Genomic DNA, 18,590 nt, shown 5'->3' with positions numbered 1-18,590 from the left:
AGTGTAAATAGCTTCATGGACAGACCAGTGATAGAACACAGAAAAATGAATGAAAAAAATGAAAGAGCTCACATAAGTCACATAAAGAAATATCAGCAGAGGCACAGCTGTTTACACTTCACACTGAGTGACTGAACATGAACAAACTTATCATGTGCAAACTTATCAAGCTGAGAGGAGTGTACACAGACTGGAGGAAAATACATTTTTTTCTAACCTGATGTCAATATTGTGTTCAAGGAGGAAGTGAAGTGTCTCAACTGTTTCCAGAGAACAGTGAGGACAGTCCGTCCCGTGTGACGGTTACAGATGCACGGTAAGAAAAAAGTGTTGTGGCTACAGCCTGTTGTTAATTTACTGTTGGCTCTATGTCTGTAGTGTTTTCATGTGTGGGAGAAGTGCCCGTTGGAGGATGAACTCTGATCTAAGTCTAAATATTTTTGTAGCTGCTCAATACTATGAGGAGGCAAAAGTGAATAAATATGTGATTTACTGAACAGCTCTCAATAAAGAACAAATGTATGCAATTGAAAAAGAACAGAGGCTGTGTGCTTTATATACAAAAGGATATGAAGTGTATATGTTACCACACTCTGTGAACTCTGTTTTACCATCTGTTGATTGAGATGTGATGTTTATGTTAGATGAATTGTTACAGTCAGTCAGTTACTGGTGTACTGAAGTGAAACTAAGTCACGACTTAGCGTATTGCATCATCTGCACTGAAAATTGTATTGAGAAGTTAAAAAAAACAACAACAACTTTGACAAAAGTTTTTATTGACAAAAAATATCTAAGGCCACAATGTCCAACCAATATCCTGATTTGGATATTCTTCCTGTGACTTAGGCTGCGGTGAAAACGCAGACGACAATGAGCCACAGGAACATTTTAATTGTTGAAGTATTTGGGACTAAAATTATTACCTGGAACTAAAATTTTACCTGGTATTTTTGGGTGAAATACAGTTGTTACCGGAGACCCACAATTATTGCACAAACACATGAATGAAAACATGAAATCAATTTCCAATCCCTTTCAGGTGACACCTGAGTCAGTATATTCCACATGGGTCTGCTGCGCCGGTAGAGATCATGGGCAGCGGACTTCATTCTACTTCTGTAGCTACAGGTGAAGAGTAAACATGAACCATGTAAACACTGTGTCCCACATCTAAGGTTCAAAGGTCGACACTCAACTGTCCACTCTTCAGCTGACGCAACATTCAACACAGTTTAAACCATCTCAGACAGTTTCTTAGTTTATACCTTAGTTTTATACCACTCAAACGCCTCACACAGGAGCAAACTTTACAGTTTTCTTTACAATTGCTAAGACCCTTTTTTCAGTTCTGTAGCCCCATTTCTGAAACGCTTAACACAGTTACCACAACATCAGCCTGTGTGGGCTATACAATTAACACATTTCTTATTCTTTTGACACACAATGCATGCCTTTAACACATTTAGAAAATGTTTTAACTTCTTTTACAGACAAGTTCAACCAAAACCAAAACAGCAGATTCTAACTGTTAAATTTTCAATTGCCTTTACACCGTTCGTCAAAAGAGAAAACCTCATGTTCAAACCTGTAGGTTAAGGCTGGAGTGAACATTGTCGACTGAAACAAATTCATCTCTCCTATATATCTCCTATATATATATATATATATATATATATATATATATATATATATATATATATATATATATATATATATATATATATATATATATATATATATCCCTAGAACACTAACGTCGGGTGATTTTCACCCATGAAATTATTGTTTCATAATTTTCATTATGTTGCTGTTGTCTGAGTTTCGTGGGTCCCTGGGTAGCTTCATACTGCTCACTGACGTCATTGAAGGTAGGCATGTTACCCTGCTCCCATCCCTAGTTTTTTCAGCAGGCACATGTTCGGGTGGATTTCACCCGACGTTAGTGTTTATGTATCTAAATCTGGCGACCATTTCTGGTGATGCTGAAAATTCTTCTTTTTTCTTTTTACTCCACCAAATAAGGCTCAAATGTCCCACAAATGGGTGGTCTGAAGGACAAAGTCCCAGCTCCATTAGTTTTTTTTTAAGGAAGTTTTTGTTAAAAAAAAAAAAAAAAAATCACAAATTTTGGACATTTTTTTATAGGGTCACCATAATACCTTTTTTTCATTTTGTGAAACATTGTACAGTGGAAAATTAAGGAACTGTACTTCAATTTGCCATGTATTGTTGTATTTTAATATACTTTGGTGAGAAATATTTTTTTATGGGTATATTATATCGGGTAAAAAATACCCGGCGTTAGTGATGATGTTACTTTTTGTAACGTTAGTGTTCTAGGGATATATATATATATATATATATATATATATATATATATATATATATATATATATATATATATATATATATATATATATATATATATATATATATATATATATATATAGGGGAGGCCACATGTTCTCCTAGGCATGTTCTCCGAGGCCCAGTGCAGAAGACCTGGCAGATTACCGCCTCCCTTGTCAGATGATGTATGGAGTCAAGGTTGTTAATTCAACATCCCTCTGTACCCGCCCACTATTGTTTGTCCATTTGTCCAAATTTCCTCGTATCCAAATGTAAAAGAGATGCACATGTTCTGAACATGTCCTAGTCTAGCCTATGTTCTCCACACCATATACCTAATCCTCAATCTTGAGTTAGCCCACTGGTAACCCCCTCTGGTGTCACTGGAGAGAATGGTGCAGCCTGACTCCAAACAAATGCTGCACATTGTCCTTCACCTCCATTTTGCCCAGGCGTGCAATATTACTTTGGTGGGAGGATGCTTCCCCTCCGACCGAGGCTCAGCGGCTGGGGAACATAATGTCCTATCTAAGCCTTGAAAGGATCCATTTTTCAGTCTATAATTATCAAATCATTTACCATCTATAATGTCATTTGATTTTTTTTTGTCATTATTACAAAAGGTTTGTACAGTTCTCAAGCCTTATTTTATTATTAATTTATTTGTTCTCTTTCTGAATGTAAAACCTGACTTCCTGCACCTCTGTAATATATGTTTTTATAAATGGAAGTCTCAGTCATTGGGCGCTTGAAGGGGTTATGGCAGCAGTGGATTGGCCATCTCGGGCACTGTCCAGGTAGGCCAATGCCTAACGTGGGCTGGTCAGCAGGTGATTTATTTATTTTTTTCCCACAGAACTGACAATTGGTTAAATGTCATTCAGTCAGGGGCTGTCAATCACCCAGGTACTGACTGGGCAAATGACAGTGTCAAAGCAAGGCTAATTAGCAAGCCAGGTCTCAGGTGACAACATGGATAAACAACCACTGAAAAAATAAATAAAGCATTGGTAGCACACAACGGATTGTTTTGTGAGCCGCTTTGGGCCAAAATGCCCCAGTCCAGCCCTGGGTTAGGCATATTGAGCTTCTATCATGGTCTGTGAAGTTACAGTATATATGTTTTTGAATTGTATGTTTTCAGTCCTACGCTGATATACCAAATGGACACTATACAAATTTAAATTTAAAGTTTATCCCCTTTCTTCTCCTCTTTCAAATACAACATATTTGAGAAATGGAGAGAAGGATGAGGAGCTTCTGAGGAAGAGGAGTTGGAGGAATGAAAGTGATAAAGAGAGGCTGAAACAGACAGAGGGAGAGATAACGCGCCATGGTGGTCGATCAGGCAGAGCTAGTGGATCCCAGGAGGGACATACAGAACCAGAGCTGCTCAACAACACCATCCATCACTCACTCACACACACACACACACACACACACACACACACACACACACACACACACACACACACACACACACACACACACACACACACACACACACACACACACACACACACACACACACACACACACACACACACACACACACACACACACACACTTTATGCCAAATAGAGCTCAATAAAAACCAAAGATGGAAAATCCCTTGTGTGTGTGTGTGTGTGTGTGTGTGTGTGTGTGTGTGTGTGTGTGTGTGTGTGTGTGTGTGTGTGTGTGTGTGTGTGTGTGTGTTTATCTAAGAGTGGTCAGACACAGGTTTCATTGTCAACCCAGATGGCTGCTCTGCATGTCAGTGATGCCCACAGTCAGTCCAACATCTGGACATGTTGCTACAGTAACAATAATGTTACGATACAGTAACACAAACAAGCTTCTGACTTGTGGTCATCTCGGTATGATACACACACACATACACACTTGATGCATGAGTGTTTATGTTGTCAGTGCAGCAGATGGTTGAGCCCTGGTGTGTTTACCCTGAAGAATAAACATGAACATTTAAGTGACACACACAAATGTCGCCTGGGAACAGACATGGGTCATTACTGATCAGAGTTTATATGACTAATCTGCACCAGCTGTGATATAAATTAATTTAAGAACAGTTCATTTGCTGCTGCATCATTCAGGCTGTTTGCTGATGATCTTTTAGACAAAATCTTTTTCTACACTAACACAAATCCTTCCAATAACTGCAACTTGGACTTGGTGCAAAGTCCAGGCTTCCCGTGATATTGAGCAGAACCACTGATTGTCAAATGCATTAAATTGTGTAAAAAATGTAGTAATGCTTGTGAGTCCCGCTGCTGCAGGCATGTGTGTGTTGTGAAGGGATATAATATCCAGCAAACTCTGCCTGAACGAGTGCGTCTGAGCAGGTTGCTTGTGCAGGCCAGGCCTGAATATACATTGAGTATGGGTCCATTAGACCCAGTTAGGGCACATTGATCACTTCACATAAGTGTTAGCTCAGGCAGGACTGAACTGGGATTCCAAGGGGTGGCCATCACTGATTACAGTCATTTTAATTTATCAGCAATATTTTTTTAATTATTATATTGGCCTTTAGAAATCCACTACCATTCAACCTCTATTTCCGAATTCCAGTCTAGTTGCAGCAGTGGTTGAAAGAGAAGAAAGTCTACTCAGTTTGCTTACCATAATTAGGTAACATGAAAGACGTTATGGTTAAGATAAACCTTAAGTATGATCGCAGACCAAAGGCCAAAGCAGTATCTCATGCAATAAGGCCAAAAGCAGAAGTAAAGGTGCAATGATTGGTCAGATGTGGGGTGCTGAAGCCTGTCAACCAGTTTGTGGATTTTAAAGTCAACACAGTGCGTAATATCCACTTCCCTAAATTGATGATTTGTTCACCAGCTTGGCTGGAGGAACGAAGTTTAGCAAGATTCACCTCAACCAAGCGTACCTCCAGATGTAAGTCAATGGAAAGTCAACAGAGCTGCTTACAAAATATCTTGTGTAAAAACATTATGTGATAGTGTCATCATGTCTTCCTCATGCTGCCATAGCAAGGTGTTTGTCATTTATGCTGCATGCCATCGTCATTTAGCCACTAACATCTAAGCTCATTGGTGACAGTGAGATTATTACAAGATAACAGGTAGCAGGTGAAAACAACACCTGAATAGGCAGAACATCAATAATTCCCAATTTCCCTGAAAATAAGGTAAGATTAATGTTAACTGATGATCAAGCTATTTATTGATTAGCAATCCATGTTGCTATCATCCAAAAATGAGCTGGCATTAACACTCCGCTCCAACAATGGTAACTATAAATGTATAGAGTATTCATGTCATCACATAACCGTACTGTAGCTCTCTATTTCCCTCCTCTTCCTTTGTTCTTTTTCTTCCCTGGGTCTTCCCTTTGTACGTTTTGACAAGATGAAAGACACAGCATCTTTTCCAGGGTCATGTTAGATAACTTGCCCATCCCCCCCAGAGGACAGGTAAAACGTAACAAGCTGTGGAGGGGGCTACAGGGGCGGCAGGAAACCAGATAAAAAGGCCTCTCCATTATCTACAGTTTTTCTCAGTGGCTTTGGTACATTTCTCAGATCAGAATTAAAATTCTCAAAACTACTTGTGTCACTTGTGCACATCAAAAAAGCAGTTTCTCATTTCTTTGAAGAAGTTACAAATGCTTTGGTACATCCATGCAAATGATCAATGATACAATTCTCTGCTGTTTAAATGAAAAATGTATTATAATGGGTCTCTGTTGAATAGGCAATAGTTCATCGCATAAGTCTTTACTTGCAAAATGGTTGAACAAGTTGTCATAATATGTCAAGCATATTTCTATACATTTCCATTAGACTTTTTTTTTTTTATATCTGCCCCTAATTGGTAAATTGCTCCCAGGTGAATCTTGACTTTCTCTAATGAAGGGAAATTAGATCAACCAATGATCAATCAGTATCTGAAATAGGTCAAAGGTGCATCTCATGAACCATCAACTGGCAAGCCGGAGCACAGCACAGCCTGACAATAAGGACAAAGAATTGGACAGACCTGACTGATCAACACCAGGAGGCTGAAAACGACTACATGGTAAGAAGCTTACATTTTTTTAAACAAAAAAAGAGGAAATAAGGAATCTGAAATAAAAGAGAGTAAGTAATAAGTAATAATCTTCCTCTTCATCAGTGTCCTGAGCCAAAAGATTAACTTCACAGGAAGCTCCATCTGTGAGCCTGAAATCAACACTTCTTATACCATTGTGACTTTATTCTCATATGATTATGACTCTTTCTTGTAAAATCACAGATTTATACCTGTAATATGGCTTTATACTTTTAGATATGTTCTCCTTACTGTGGCCCTAGTACTTAGTCATATTCATATGTGACTGACTGCGTGGGGTTTTATTGTGTAAATACAGATGTTGATGATACAGCTTGACAGATGCCCTAAGAAATTAGAGCTGGGTAATTACCTCATTACAAAGATCTTTTACTGTAACATGTCACTACAGTAATGTATTTTCATAACAGCTTCCAGTTATGACTGTGACATGTAGTGACTTTTACAACCTGACTGGCCACTGGGGACAGCACCTCAGTTTCTCCTGATCTCATGCAACTGTTTGATGATGGTAATGATGATGAAGAGGCAAGTGAACTGCAGTGTTCAGCTGAGTTTCTGCAGTTCACTGCAAAAGTCCCCGAACTTATCTGACTGACTATAATCAGATTAGCCTATGGATCGATGAGAAGAAGTAGGCTACGTCAGACTCGTCGTCTTTATGGAGAGAATCTGACCCCAGAGAAAGCTAAACAAAACAAAAATAGTGACAATTTTACACTGCACTCGATTCACATCGAAGATTTGTACCTACTCAAAAGTTGTTGTTTGCACATCTTACAGGTCTTGGGATAAATTCATCATTTTAAATATGGAGTAAGTTACACTCTAGACTACATAAAGGCTGATGATGATGATTTTCTCGTGTTGTCTACTCTGTACCTACCGTCCGTGAGCTAATTAGAAACACTGTCAGCTGTTATATTGTGTCGGTTTGAGCACAGGCTGGTGAACTGTAGCCTATTAGTATTGAAGTGCAGCACACAACGACCTAAGCTCTCTGGACTGGGAGAGCAGGACTGGTCTACCCCGACTCCAGTGTTCAGGGTGGTGCTGGTAGCCTACTATAGTGAAACACAATCACATCTGCCTGCACTTGTCTTTCTATCATCACTAACAGCCTACAACAACAGCCCGGAGACGGGTCAGCCTCAGCAGAGCACATATGACATTAGAAATGAAAGACAGCAGGAGCTGGTGGACTTACATTATCAGCAGGACGGGACGATGTCCTCGGTGTCTGTCCGGTGAACCGATCGGGGTTTCAGCCCTGAGCGTCCCAGCGCACGGGCAGTGGAGCCGAGCCGGGAGGCGGCGGGAGTGATCCAGGACTAGACCGGGTTGAGAGGGTATCCCGGGTCTCTACTGTTTACTGTGTGTGGGTCCAGAGGTGACTGAGTCCTGCATGCTGCTGACTCACACATACACATTCACACATACAGACACACTCCCCTCGGTTAGCACCGCAGCACCGGGAGCAGCGGGTAGTGATGATTAACGAGCCTGTCGGGGCTCGATCACGGCTGTAAATCAGCGCCCTGCCGCTTACAGATGGTCCGAGGAGACTTCCAGCTGAGGAGCGCGTCCGGCTAACTAATGATCCGGACTAACGGGACTCGCTAATGGACAAGTTGAGAGAGTTCATTGAAGCCACAGCTGTGAACACCTGTGTCAAGTTGAGACTGAAAAGTTAAAGCAGCTGTGAGTGGTGAGTGTCTATAGTATAGGCGGCGTGTGCGCGCGCATGTGCGTGTGTGCGTGCGTGTTGTATAGGAAGTAAAAGTTGAGTGCCTGCTATTCCGGTCGACGCTCCTCCTCCTATCCATTGCTGCTGTTGCAACATGGTTAAAAAAAACAGCGAGTCATCTCATCTGACTGATCAACAGTTCACTGTCACAGTGTTTCAAACCCTGTCACACCTAGAGAAGCACAAAACTACAATTATCTCATTCTTAGTAGGCTATTATTATTCATCCAGTTAGTATCAGGGTGTGTTGGTGATGAAGCTGCTTTCCGTTCAGTTTTTCTCATTGGCTGCACAAACATCATAATCAACTCTTAGTGCAGCTCTCAGATTAGTAAATGCATTTCTCTTACCTGTGCAAAAAAGCCTCCACAACAATCAAAACCTTGTTCACAGGCCATTAACAAAGTCATTCAGTTTCTTGGTATTTACATCTAAACTTGACAGCCCGTAGAAAAAGAGAAGTGCAGTAAATGTAGGATGGGGGAAGAAAGTGTGAAAAGGCAAAATGAGTTTCAGTTACAACAGGAACATGTTGGAAAAATATTGTTTCAACATTGCATTGGTGTTTACTGTTCATTTTTCAGCCCTCCTCAACTTTTGTGTGCTGTCAGAGTAAGACTGTATGGACACGTAGAAGTTTAGTTCAGTTTAATAAGTAGAAGAGAGAAAAGCTTTAAATCTTTCCAAAAATGTGCTATAATTTAAAGTGTTGACCTTTTTGATATTTTCACTGCAGTGTTTCATTTTCAGTAAATATGTGGCAATTTTAGATTTGTGTTGTGTGGTTTTGATGAAGCCTGTTTAAAACGTGAAAGCAGTCGTAAGTAACATGGGCAATAGATACATTCATAATAGATACACAAAACATGCAATCAATATAGTGATGATGAGTAAATTCACACTTATGCATGTGTGTTCGAAAGAGAGAATGAGATTTCTGATGTGAGAATCACAAGCTACTGATTAAAACTGTAGTTATTTGTACTTTATTTGGGCCTACAGAAAGTCTATCCTGCCCCAGAGGTTTCTAGCGTATTGGACCCTTTCAGGCCACCAGGAGCCGTTAGATGACTAGTGGAAAGAGAGAAGAAGGAAAAACACAGATTCATCTGGTAGAGCCATGTGTTTTGTTGAAGTTGATTTCAACTGTAACAGAGGGTTATTTTACTGAGCTCATCCAGATGTTTTTTAATTACTAAATCTAATAGATAAACGTCAATCAAAGTCAACTATTAAACACAAGTAATAGAGCAGAGTTATAAAGTGGCCTCACATTCAAGTGTACAACTAACTACTATATCAGTAAACCTTTCTCTGAGATGATTTCCTGTTCTCTCATGGGAAAATGATAACATCTGGAGTTTTTTCAGTCTCTAACCCTATGGTTTTAGAAAACACTAAACTTAATTACCAGTATATGAAGATTAAATCAGGTTTTACCACGAACTCTGTTACGGAAAAAAAATACACAGACATGAACTTACGTACATCATAGCATTAGTGGAAAAACATGCCGAGGCCTCTTCAGTTTCTCCTGTCAACAGCTGGATCATGAAGGCATCAGCATGAATTCAACTATTCAAAACACCCTAAATGTTTCATGATTGAACTTCTCAAATATTAGAGTTTGCTGTCAATAACTGTGAGGCAATGTCTTTCGAGATGATTCTGGTTGGAGTATCTTTACTTTTAAAATATTTTGTGATTAAATATGATCACTTCTATGAAAAACATTTTCAGTGCAGGGCTTTTACATGAGTGTTTAGTACTTGATACCCTCTCCCCTGCTGCAGTGATGGGAGAAATATAAGATTAGCAAAGTACAAAAAAGTGCACTTCTTTGTACTTTGCTAACTGCACTTTTCTTATTCTTTGGAGTTGAGCACGCCGCGTCTGCTGTGCTGATTACCCTGAAAAATAAGATTAGACAGAGGAAAACCACTGCAGGAACCAAAGCCTCCTGCTCTGCCTCAACAGACACAGCTCAATCATAATCTGATCACTTCTGAATTACTAAAATACTAGATTCCTTTGCTTCTCTTTCTTTGTGTTCTGAATCCAAAGATTAAATACTTTATTGCCAACGGGACTTACAGTGGGTCAGACTGTCACTGTCACCGGGTTGTGAATATATAATATACTTTTTTTCTGTTCTTGAGAATAAACATTTCTTGAGCTTGAATTGGCCTTTTTTTCCCCAGTCGTTCTATGTAATCAATGATCAGTGATCAGTTTCTATTCTGATCGACTGTGTTTATGATGTGAAAACAGAGTTTGATTTTGAACTCAGATAAAACAGTTTTGAGGTGATTTATATGTTTGGTTTTGGAAGAAGAGTCAGAGTTTGAGTGAAAGTAGTTTGTTGATGAATAGTTTGTGTTAACAGTTTTGAGGAAAACATAGGAGGTCATAAGAAATGTGTTTTAGAGAGTGTGGAAAACTGAAGGCACAACTTCATTTTGTAGCTATTAGACCTGATAACTCATTCCTGGTGTAACATCACCTCCTTGTGGTATTATTGTGTAACAGCAGACTCCCCCCTGTTACAGTAGTTTATACTGTATTGTGATGGTGTAAAGTCATGTTGTTGAGTTGTGCTTTTACATTACTAGAAATGTTCACGTCAATTCTGACGGAAATCTGTTATCTTATCCACTGAAGTCTTGTGTCTGCTGTAGCTACAGCTGGGGAAACTCTGACTGGTCTGGTTTGTTTGGAAGAGGATACCTCACTCAGCCTCAGAACAAAACCTCCTGAAGCACTGACACTGAAGGAATCCAAACCAGAAGACACCGACTGCGATGTAAAATAAACAGTTTACTGGTGTTAGAATACATTTTCCACTGACCATCTCTCAAGCTTGATGCCTGCCTGCGTCACTGCCACCGGTGCCATCATAAAAAAAAAAAGCCAAGTTAAACAACAGTGTATCTCAGTCAATTTAGTGTGGATATGCATGTATGTGCATTATGAATTTGCATTTAAATTTCTAATCGCCCAGGGTAAGAAAATATTTTTAAGTCTGTTTGTTTTGCTTTTCAAACTCCTGTAGCGTCTCCCCAATGGCAGGAGAGCAAACAGTTTGTGACTTGGGCATGTGCTGTCCTCCTTGCTTATGTTTCTGGCTTTACTGAGGCACCGTGATTCTGCGACAGCCTCCAAGGAAGGCAGGGGGCAGCCAGTGATTTTCTCTGCCGCCTCAATGATCCTCTGGAGGGCGATGTGATGCAATAAGCCAGCATGCTCTCCACTGTGGATCCGTTGAAACCAGCAGAGTCTCCTTCAGCTTGTTTTTGCAGAGCAGTCTTACTGTAAAAAGTGCAGTCTTGACTACCGCGGTTGTGTTTGTAGACCAGGAGAGGTCCTAAGAGATGGACAAGACCCTCTCCACCTCCTCCCCATTTATGAAAAGTGGGGTGGGATCTGCTCTGTGCTTCCTGAAGTCCAAAATCATCACTTTGTAGTGTTGAGTGGCGTTGTTTCTCTTGCTCCAGTGGAATAGTTCACCGACCTTGTCTCTGTGTGCAGACTTATCACCCCTGGTAATAAGCCCCAATCACGATAGATAGATAGATAGATAGATAGATAGATAGATAGATAGATAGATAGATAGATAGATAGATAGATAGATAGATAGATAGATAGATAGATAGATAGATAGATAGATAGATAGATAGATCTCTCCTCCAGCTCTTCTCATGAGCTATGTTTTAGTATCACTAAACAATTATCTGCTAAACCAGCAGAGTTGTGTTTTTGTGCTGCTGCTTGTTAAAGTTGGATGAAGCTGTGTAGCACTTAAGACATCAGAACATTAGACAGAGTCATGTGTAAAGTGGAAACCAGCTGCTGGGTGTATTTATACAGCAGCAGCAGAGTGGATGGATGCTCCGCAAGCTTTTAGCCTGTCTGTCCAACTCCGTGTTTTTCACTTCACTTCAGGAATAACATATAGCTTTTATGGAAGCAGCTGCTGAGAGCACAAAAACACTTCAGACCGTGACTAGAGCTCAGACCATAAAGACCATTCTCCTTCTTCTGCTCTGTTGTTCAGCCCCTCGTCATCTTAAAGAGGAAACATAACATTACTGTAACTCCATTATCTTCATTATGTGTCAAGGTTATTTAGTCTGCGTTTCCAGTCTAACCTATATGAACTGGAAATGTATACTCACAGTAATGGTAGATTTGGTAAAAACATAGATCGTGTTGTTGATTTAACTCATTTATATTAATAGGATGAGTTTCACATGACTTACATCGGACAGATTTCCAAGTCTCTTTCTCTACATCAGGGGTAAATCATTTCCACAGATCTCAACAACAATAGTAAAACCACTCTATAACAGGGGATGTGTGCACCTCAGGCACATGCATAGTTTTTTACTACACAACAACAACATCAGCTCATATCCACTGTGAAATAGAGTAAAAAGTGCGGGTCTTTATTTCTGTTATTCATCAAGCTGCAGTTCCACCTTCTGCCACAATGTGGATAAATAATAAAAAAGTAAATCAGCCACTCATCTTCTTTACCACTTATCCATGCAGGGTCTTTGGAGCCAATCCCAGCAGACATACTGTAGGGCGAGGGTCACAGACTACAGACAAACAACCTTGCTGGTAATTTGGAGTCATTAATCAACCTAATGTGCATGTGTTTGGACTGTGGGTGGAAGATGGAGAACCCAGAGAGAGCCCACACAGACATGGGCAGAACATACAAACTCCACCCAGATAAGTCCTAGGCCTGGGAATCAGACCCAGAACCCATTGCTGAGAGGTGAGAGTCCTAACCAGAACACCACCACGCCACCCAAAAGTAAACCAATACTCTTCAAATAAATAAAACCATATGTCCTGCAAGTTTTTACCAAGCCATATCAGACGAGCTCCCACGTAAGAAAAGCAGCGCCAGCGTTACAGTTGTTCTTGTCAAAATGCTAAAAAAAAAAAAAAAAAAGGTAAATGTAATCACTTGATACAAATGAAGAGGTCCTACCTTAATTTACTATCTACTTTTTCTGACGTTATAGGGTTTGCCTTTCACTCAGGCTGAGCTCAGGGATTTTTGGCTGAAAAAGGCTGGTGACACTGCTCTGTTGTGTTCATGTACAAACACAGCTCTTCTATTTAGTATCACAATCCATCTATTACATCTTTTAAATTCGTCTTTTATGTTTGGCTGGACAACAGCAGTTGGGGCCAGTCCTGCACTGTCACTGACTGGCTGATCATATTTCAACTAGTCAACTAAATGTTATGTGAAACAAAGTGTTGTCATCTCTTCTCCTCCCTTTACATGAAGAAGAGACTGTAGGACTGTAACCCTTAAGTTCACTGCAGCACAGTCTGCACCGTGCTGGGTTCCCCTTCACCTTACTAATCCTTATTTGTAAAATTCATATCCTGTAGACAAATGATGACAGCTCCACCCACAGTAACACAATGTGTAACTCTCACTGTGTTCGCCCACCTCCTTAAAGAGCCAATGTGATTACTGTATTTTTACACTCATGGGAACAAACGTGGCGTACCTATGAAGGTATGTTAGTTTAACTACATTAGTCAGCTTCGGGGCTTTCATCTCAGCCGTAGAATGAACCAGCAGCTCATTTCAACACACACTGCATGGTTTTATAATAATGTTCCCCTGCATCTTATAAAGCTGACTTACAAAACATCAGCAATGAGTGAAATGACACAACCTGAGCTTTCACAGAAGATGTCTGAATGTAGTGTCCTGTGATAATTAACTGTTCAATCTTAACGATTCACAGAACAGTAGCTCTGTCTTTACTCTAACTGTTTCATTTTTGAATCTTTAGCATGGTCATTAATATTTTTTTTATAATGTGTAAAAAATTAAGGGTCTCTACATGTGTATCACCTCACCAGTTGGTATGGCATATATGAGGGAAACTCCAGCTGCTTCTCTTACTAAATGACGCCAACTAGAGTTCATCAGTGAATGTGTCCAGCAAAGACAAACAATAACTCTAATTTCAGAGGAATAATAATAAAAAATAAATAATAATAAATAATAAAAAACGAGCCGGAGAGTGAAGCTTTTATATAGTTCTTTTTTTATTTTTCAATATTATTTTTCATCCTGCTGCGTATTTGCGATGACATTTTTCTAATATATGATGCGTTATATGAAGGTGTCTCAGAAAAAGGTGCAAACATCAGCAAACACAAAAAAAAAGATCCAGAGATTTCAGGCTTTGACAAAGACAAACATTTCAACATGGCAACTGTCCCCTCCTCCCTGCACTCCTTTCGCCTCAGAAGGGTCAACCAATCGACAGAGGGCCCCTGTTGCTTGGTAATGACATCATCGTTTTGTGCCGGTGGATGTCGGCAGTGCTGCAAACTTCCCCATGCAACAGCGACAGCACTCCGTACAGGCTGAGCCACTTTTTGTTTTTGGATGAAAGTTAGAGTGGGAGGTCAGCAGGTCAACTCACGAGGCCTGGACTGCATTTAACTTGATATTCTGAACTTTTCAATCCACAAGGTAAACACCCAGAGATATTATCAGGAGGTTACTGGGTATGAAATGATTTAGGATGTCAAGATGTCGGAGTTGTCCTGCTGTCCTCTCTGAGATCACAGATTAGATCACAGGTGTACTTTCTACACTTTCTAACAGGTTCACAAACTAACACTGCCTTCAGGTAACAATGAATTTGCTGTAAATACAAGTCTTCTGCCAAAACCACGTTTCGATTCATGTGAACATTTCTGACAAAGAAATGATCATCAACGTTACATTCCACGGGTTGTGAGATTAAAGTCTTTGTGATTAATGGATTGATTGATGATGTTGAAATGTTGTTGGTCATTTTTGGGATAATAAGTTTGTGCTTGTGAAATGAAAAAAAAAAGTCTATGTCAAAGAAAAATTGTGCTCAGACTTCACTGAACATCACCAATGAAATTACACAAAGTAAAAATGAGATAAAAGTCAAAGTGAGAACATTCTCCAATCTTCTCTACAACTACAGGGTATGTGGACTAACAATGGGCAAGTCCTTACAGTTGTATATTTCATGTAAATGTTTTAGATTTTAGATTTGTTTTACCCCCAAATTCAACATCAGGCCACTTTCTGATTACTTCTGTTACTTATGTTTTGAAAATCAACAGTTTTTTTTCTTCTCATTTGTGAATATAATGTCTACAGTGCTGTTACGGTAGATTTTGTTTCACAAACGTCATTTTTCAGTTTTACTTTACAGTGTTTGCAAGGCTAGATGGCCATTTTTCTTTTTCAAATCACACAAACATTTTTATCAGCAGTGAATCTTGGGACAAAAAATTAAAGCAGCAATGTTAATCTCAGAATGAATTTCTGTCCGTTTAATTTGGGGTTTTGGCACTATCAGGATCCCGTTCAGAAGAGTTTGAACCTGTAAGAACATTTTGATTTGGTGATGTGACCTGAAGGCAGTGAGGCTGTGTTACACTGAGTTTAAAACCTGCTTACAGGAGACATAAAGAGAGGATACTTGTGTCGCAGCGTTCCTGTGGCGAGGTCTGGTTGTGTCCAGGTGTACAGAAACATGAAGAGGACAGCATTCACCCGTCACTGGTATTTAACGCCCCTTTCACCCAGAAGAGAGACGGGAGAATCAGCCAGTGTTCCTGTTGGTCTCTACAATCCTCGTAGTCCGACCCAAAACCCCAAACTGGAAACTTTCTCAGAGGCAGTGCGGTGGATTGTGATTGGTTCATTCATTTCCCTCCTTCAGTCCCTCCACTCATCTGTCCATCTTTAACCAAAGAAATGCAAAACTCAAAAAGAAAAAAAAAATCCCTGGGCAGCCAGCATAAGTCGACCTCCATGAGGGAGCTCCTCCAGACTCTGCCCCCTTGCTTTGTCACCTTTAACAGAGCATGCATCACAGTTCAGCAGTTGAGTGAGATAACAGTACAGATTCTTCTTGTTCCACATGCAAACAGTCACTGTGATTCAGTGTCTGTGTCTCTTTGACAAACTCATGTTCGGGTTACGTCTGTCAGCTGATGTCGGCTAAAGGGAGGCGACTGAGTTTCCCAAAAATGATCTTTGCATTGATTTAATCTCTAGGCTGCATTCAAATACCAAAATACTCCCCATCTGTAGTGTGGGTTCTTTTGTGTCATGTTGCTCATTAACACATTTGTCCTTTGATTTTTTTCATCGCTAATAATGATACTACTTCAAATCTGAACATGAATGTGCAGTGGAAATATTATTTGATTCTAAATCATTATCTAACTATTGGTTACATGTTGTCAGCTAAATATTAAGTTAAGTTATTCCATTAAGATTATTTCATGATTGCCTCTAACTGATTTCACAGATGTGCTACGATTTAAAGTTTCTGCAACATTTCAAGTTCTTCTTTTTCCTTCCATCATGTCAGAAATCCTTCAAGCTGTTGACTGCACTCACTTTAGTAACTGTTTTTGTAACTCATCTAATTCATAATCTCAAAATGTCTGATTTATCCAAATGCAAATTTAGTCAGATTTCCCAGAGATCACACTCTGCAGGCTGTAATGACCCATCCACTGTGACAGGATCTCTTCTCAGAGATTTGTAAAACACTCAAGAAATGAAAAGGAAATAAGGATTATTGTTATTGTTTTTGAAGGACTGTGAAAATGCCTGTTGACCTATTGACCTTGGAGAACTGAGAAATGGTGAAGATGTTTTTGGGAAACCTAGCCGGTAATGTCTGAGAGGAGTAAAGGGTCTGAGATACAAGAAGAAGAATCGTAGTAAAGGTTGGACGGGGCAGTGCAGCGACTCAGTCTGAACAGCTGAATTTTCCACCCTGAAAAAAACAAGAACATCTGTTTTTCATGACCCCTGTGCAGCGTGGGAAAATGCTGTGAGATACACTGTAGTTTTTTTTTATACATTATAAGTGCCTTTGGGAATGAAGAGAAGCCAGTGGCTGCCAGGGAGGGAGATCATCTGCTCTACACTAGTGGCTTTTTAAAAAAAAATAAGTTTAAGGAAAAGATATGACTATAGTCCATCCTGACCAAGCTACTGTTGGGTAACAAGGCAACAAAATGCCACATGGGTTAATGTTTGATTTTCCAATTGAAGGCCTGCTGTGATTCCTCAATTATGATTTCATTATTTCCTACAAGGGTAGAAACCTTGGCCAAAATATTAGCAAAGTTTTGGAGGAGGATTATTTATAGAGGACAAGTAACACAACTGCTTCAAGTTATTAACCAGTTATTCTGCAGGGTTTTCATCCGAAAACAGGAGATAATCACTGATGTTTTGTCTTTTTCAGATGCGGAGTTCATGAGGTTCAGATGAGCTCAGAGTGATACAGCTTTCAGTTTTCCAGGGCAGTGCTTTTCGTCTTAACGAAACAGGGCAGTGTTAAAGATGTTACCTCAACCTCCCATCAGCCGACACCTGAGCACATCACTGTGGTAAACACTACCATGGAGACCAGGAGCTGTGACCTGGAGAGGACAGCGATGTCAGACCTGACTGAACAAGATATTGCACACACTTTTATTCAAATGAAATCTCCCTGAAATGTGTCAGTCAGCAGCCTCAATCAAACATGTGATATCACCACTTCCTCCAGCTGTTTCTCCTGCAGCAACTTAGATGCCAAGAAATCCCAGGGTTCACGATTAGGAGGTTTACAGTCTTTTGATCTGATTATTACAAACATGTAGACTGGGGTCCACAAGTCTGAGACCTCTGGGCTCACCTGACTCACCTGTTCGTCGGCCTTAAACATCAGCACAGTGACAGAGAACAGCCAATAATTCAGTTTGGGTCATTAAGAGTTACGTAAAAAGGCCACTAATCAATCAAATTGCCTTTCAAACCCAAACTGTTTTTTTTTCCATTTAAGTCTAAGTAGGTCAAAAATCCTATTTTTAATTTATGTGAAGATTTAAAGAAATATACTTTTGTGTGACTCCAGGTGCCTTTTGATGAACAAAACCAATCAATTAACTAATAATCAGCTGCACCGTCCATTACATGCCATCAAATGTTACGTTTAGGGTTTTATAATTAACAGTTTTCATTACAAAATGAAAGCCTAATAACCCCCCAGAAAATGTCAACAAGTTGTTAATATGGAGAACCAATCACGGAGCTGGAGAGAGCACTGATGACATCATCAGGTGATCCTACTTATCAAAAGTCTGGCCTCTTTCATATGATTGGCCAACAGGTGGAGTCGGCTGAGCTGAAAACACACGGCCGTGATCACAACAGTGTGATTCAGGCTGCTGAATATATTCTGTGTTGTCAGTCGTATCACATCAGATCACACAGAGGCCCTGGGATGCTTGGACGGGGCAGGTAACAGAGTCGACTCAGTCCAGTTCAGACCGGATCAGGGTTACACAACACAGCTGTTAGTGTTTTA

The 18,590-nt window shown here is 39.9% G+C and overlaps 1 protein-coding gene across 1 annotated transcript in view; it reads right to left on the bottom strand.

The window, feature by feature from the left end:
• Window positions 1-8,147, bottom strand: part of LOC310996480 (interleukin-1 receptor accessory protein-like) — a 28,533-nt gene extending 20,386 nt beyond the window's left edge. Inside the window, exon 1 of the mRNA XM_083985889.1 lies at window positions 7,639-8,147. Within this exon, the coding sequence (XP_083842015.1) occupies window positions 7,639-7,640 (2 nt within the window). The 5' untranslated portion in view covers window positions 7,641-8,147. The remainder of the gene's footprint in view (window positions 1-7,638) is intronic.
• Window positions 8,148-18,590: the final 10,443 nt, after the last annotated feature.

The sequence above is a fragment of the Trachurus trachurus genome, assembly GCF_905171665.1.
Source record: "Trachurus trachurus genome assembly, chromosome: 13".
Lineage (NCBI taxonomy): Eukaryota > Metazoa > Chordata > Actinopteri > Carangiformes > Carangidae > Trachurus > Trachurus trachurus.
Note: the sequence above shows the minus strand (reverse complement) of the source record. Positions and strands in the feature narration are given on the sequence as shown.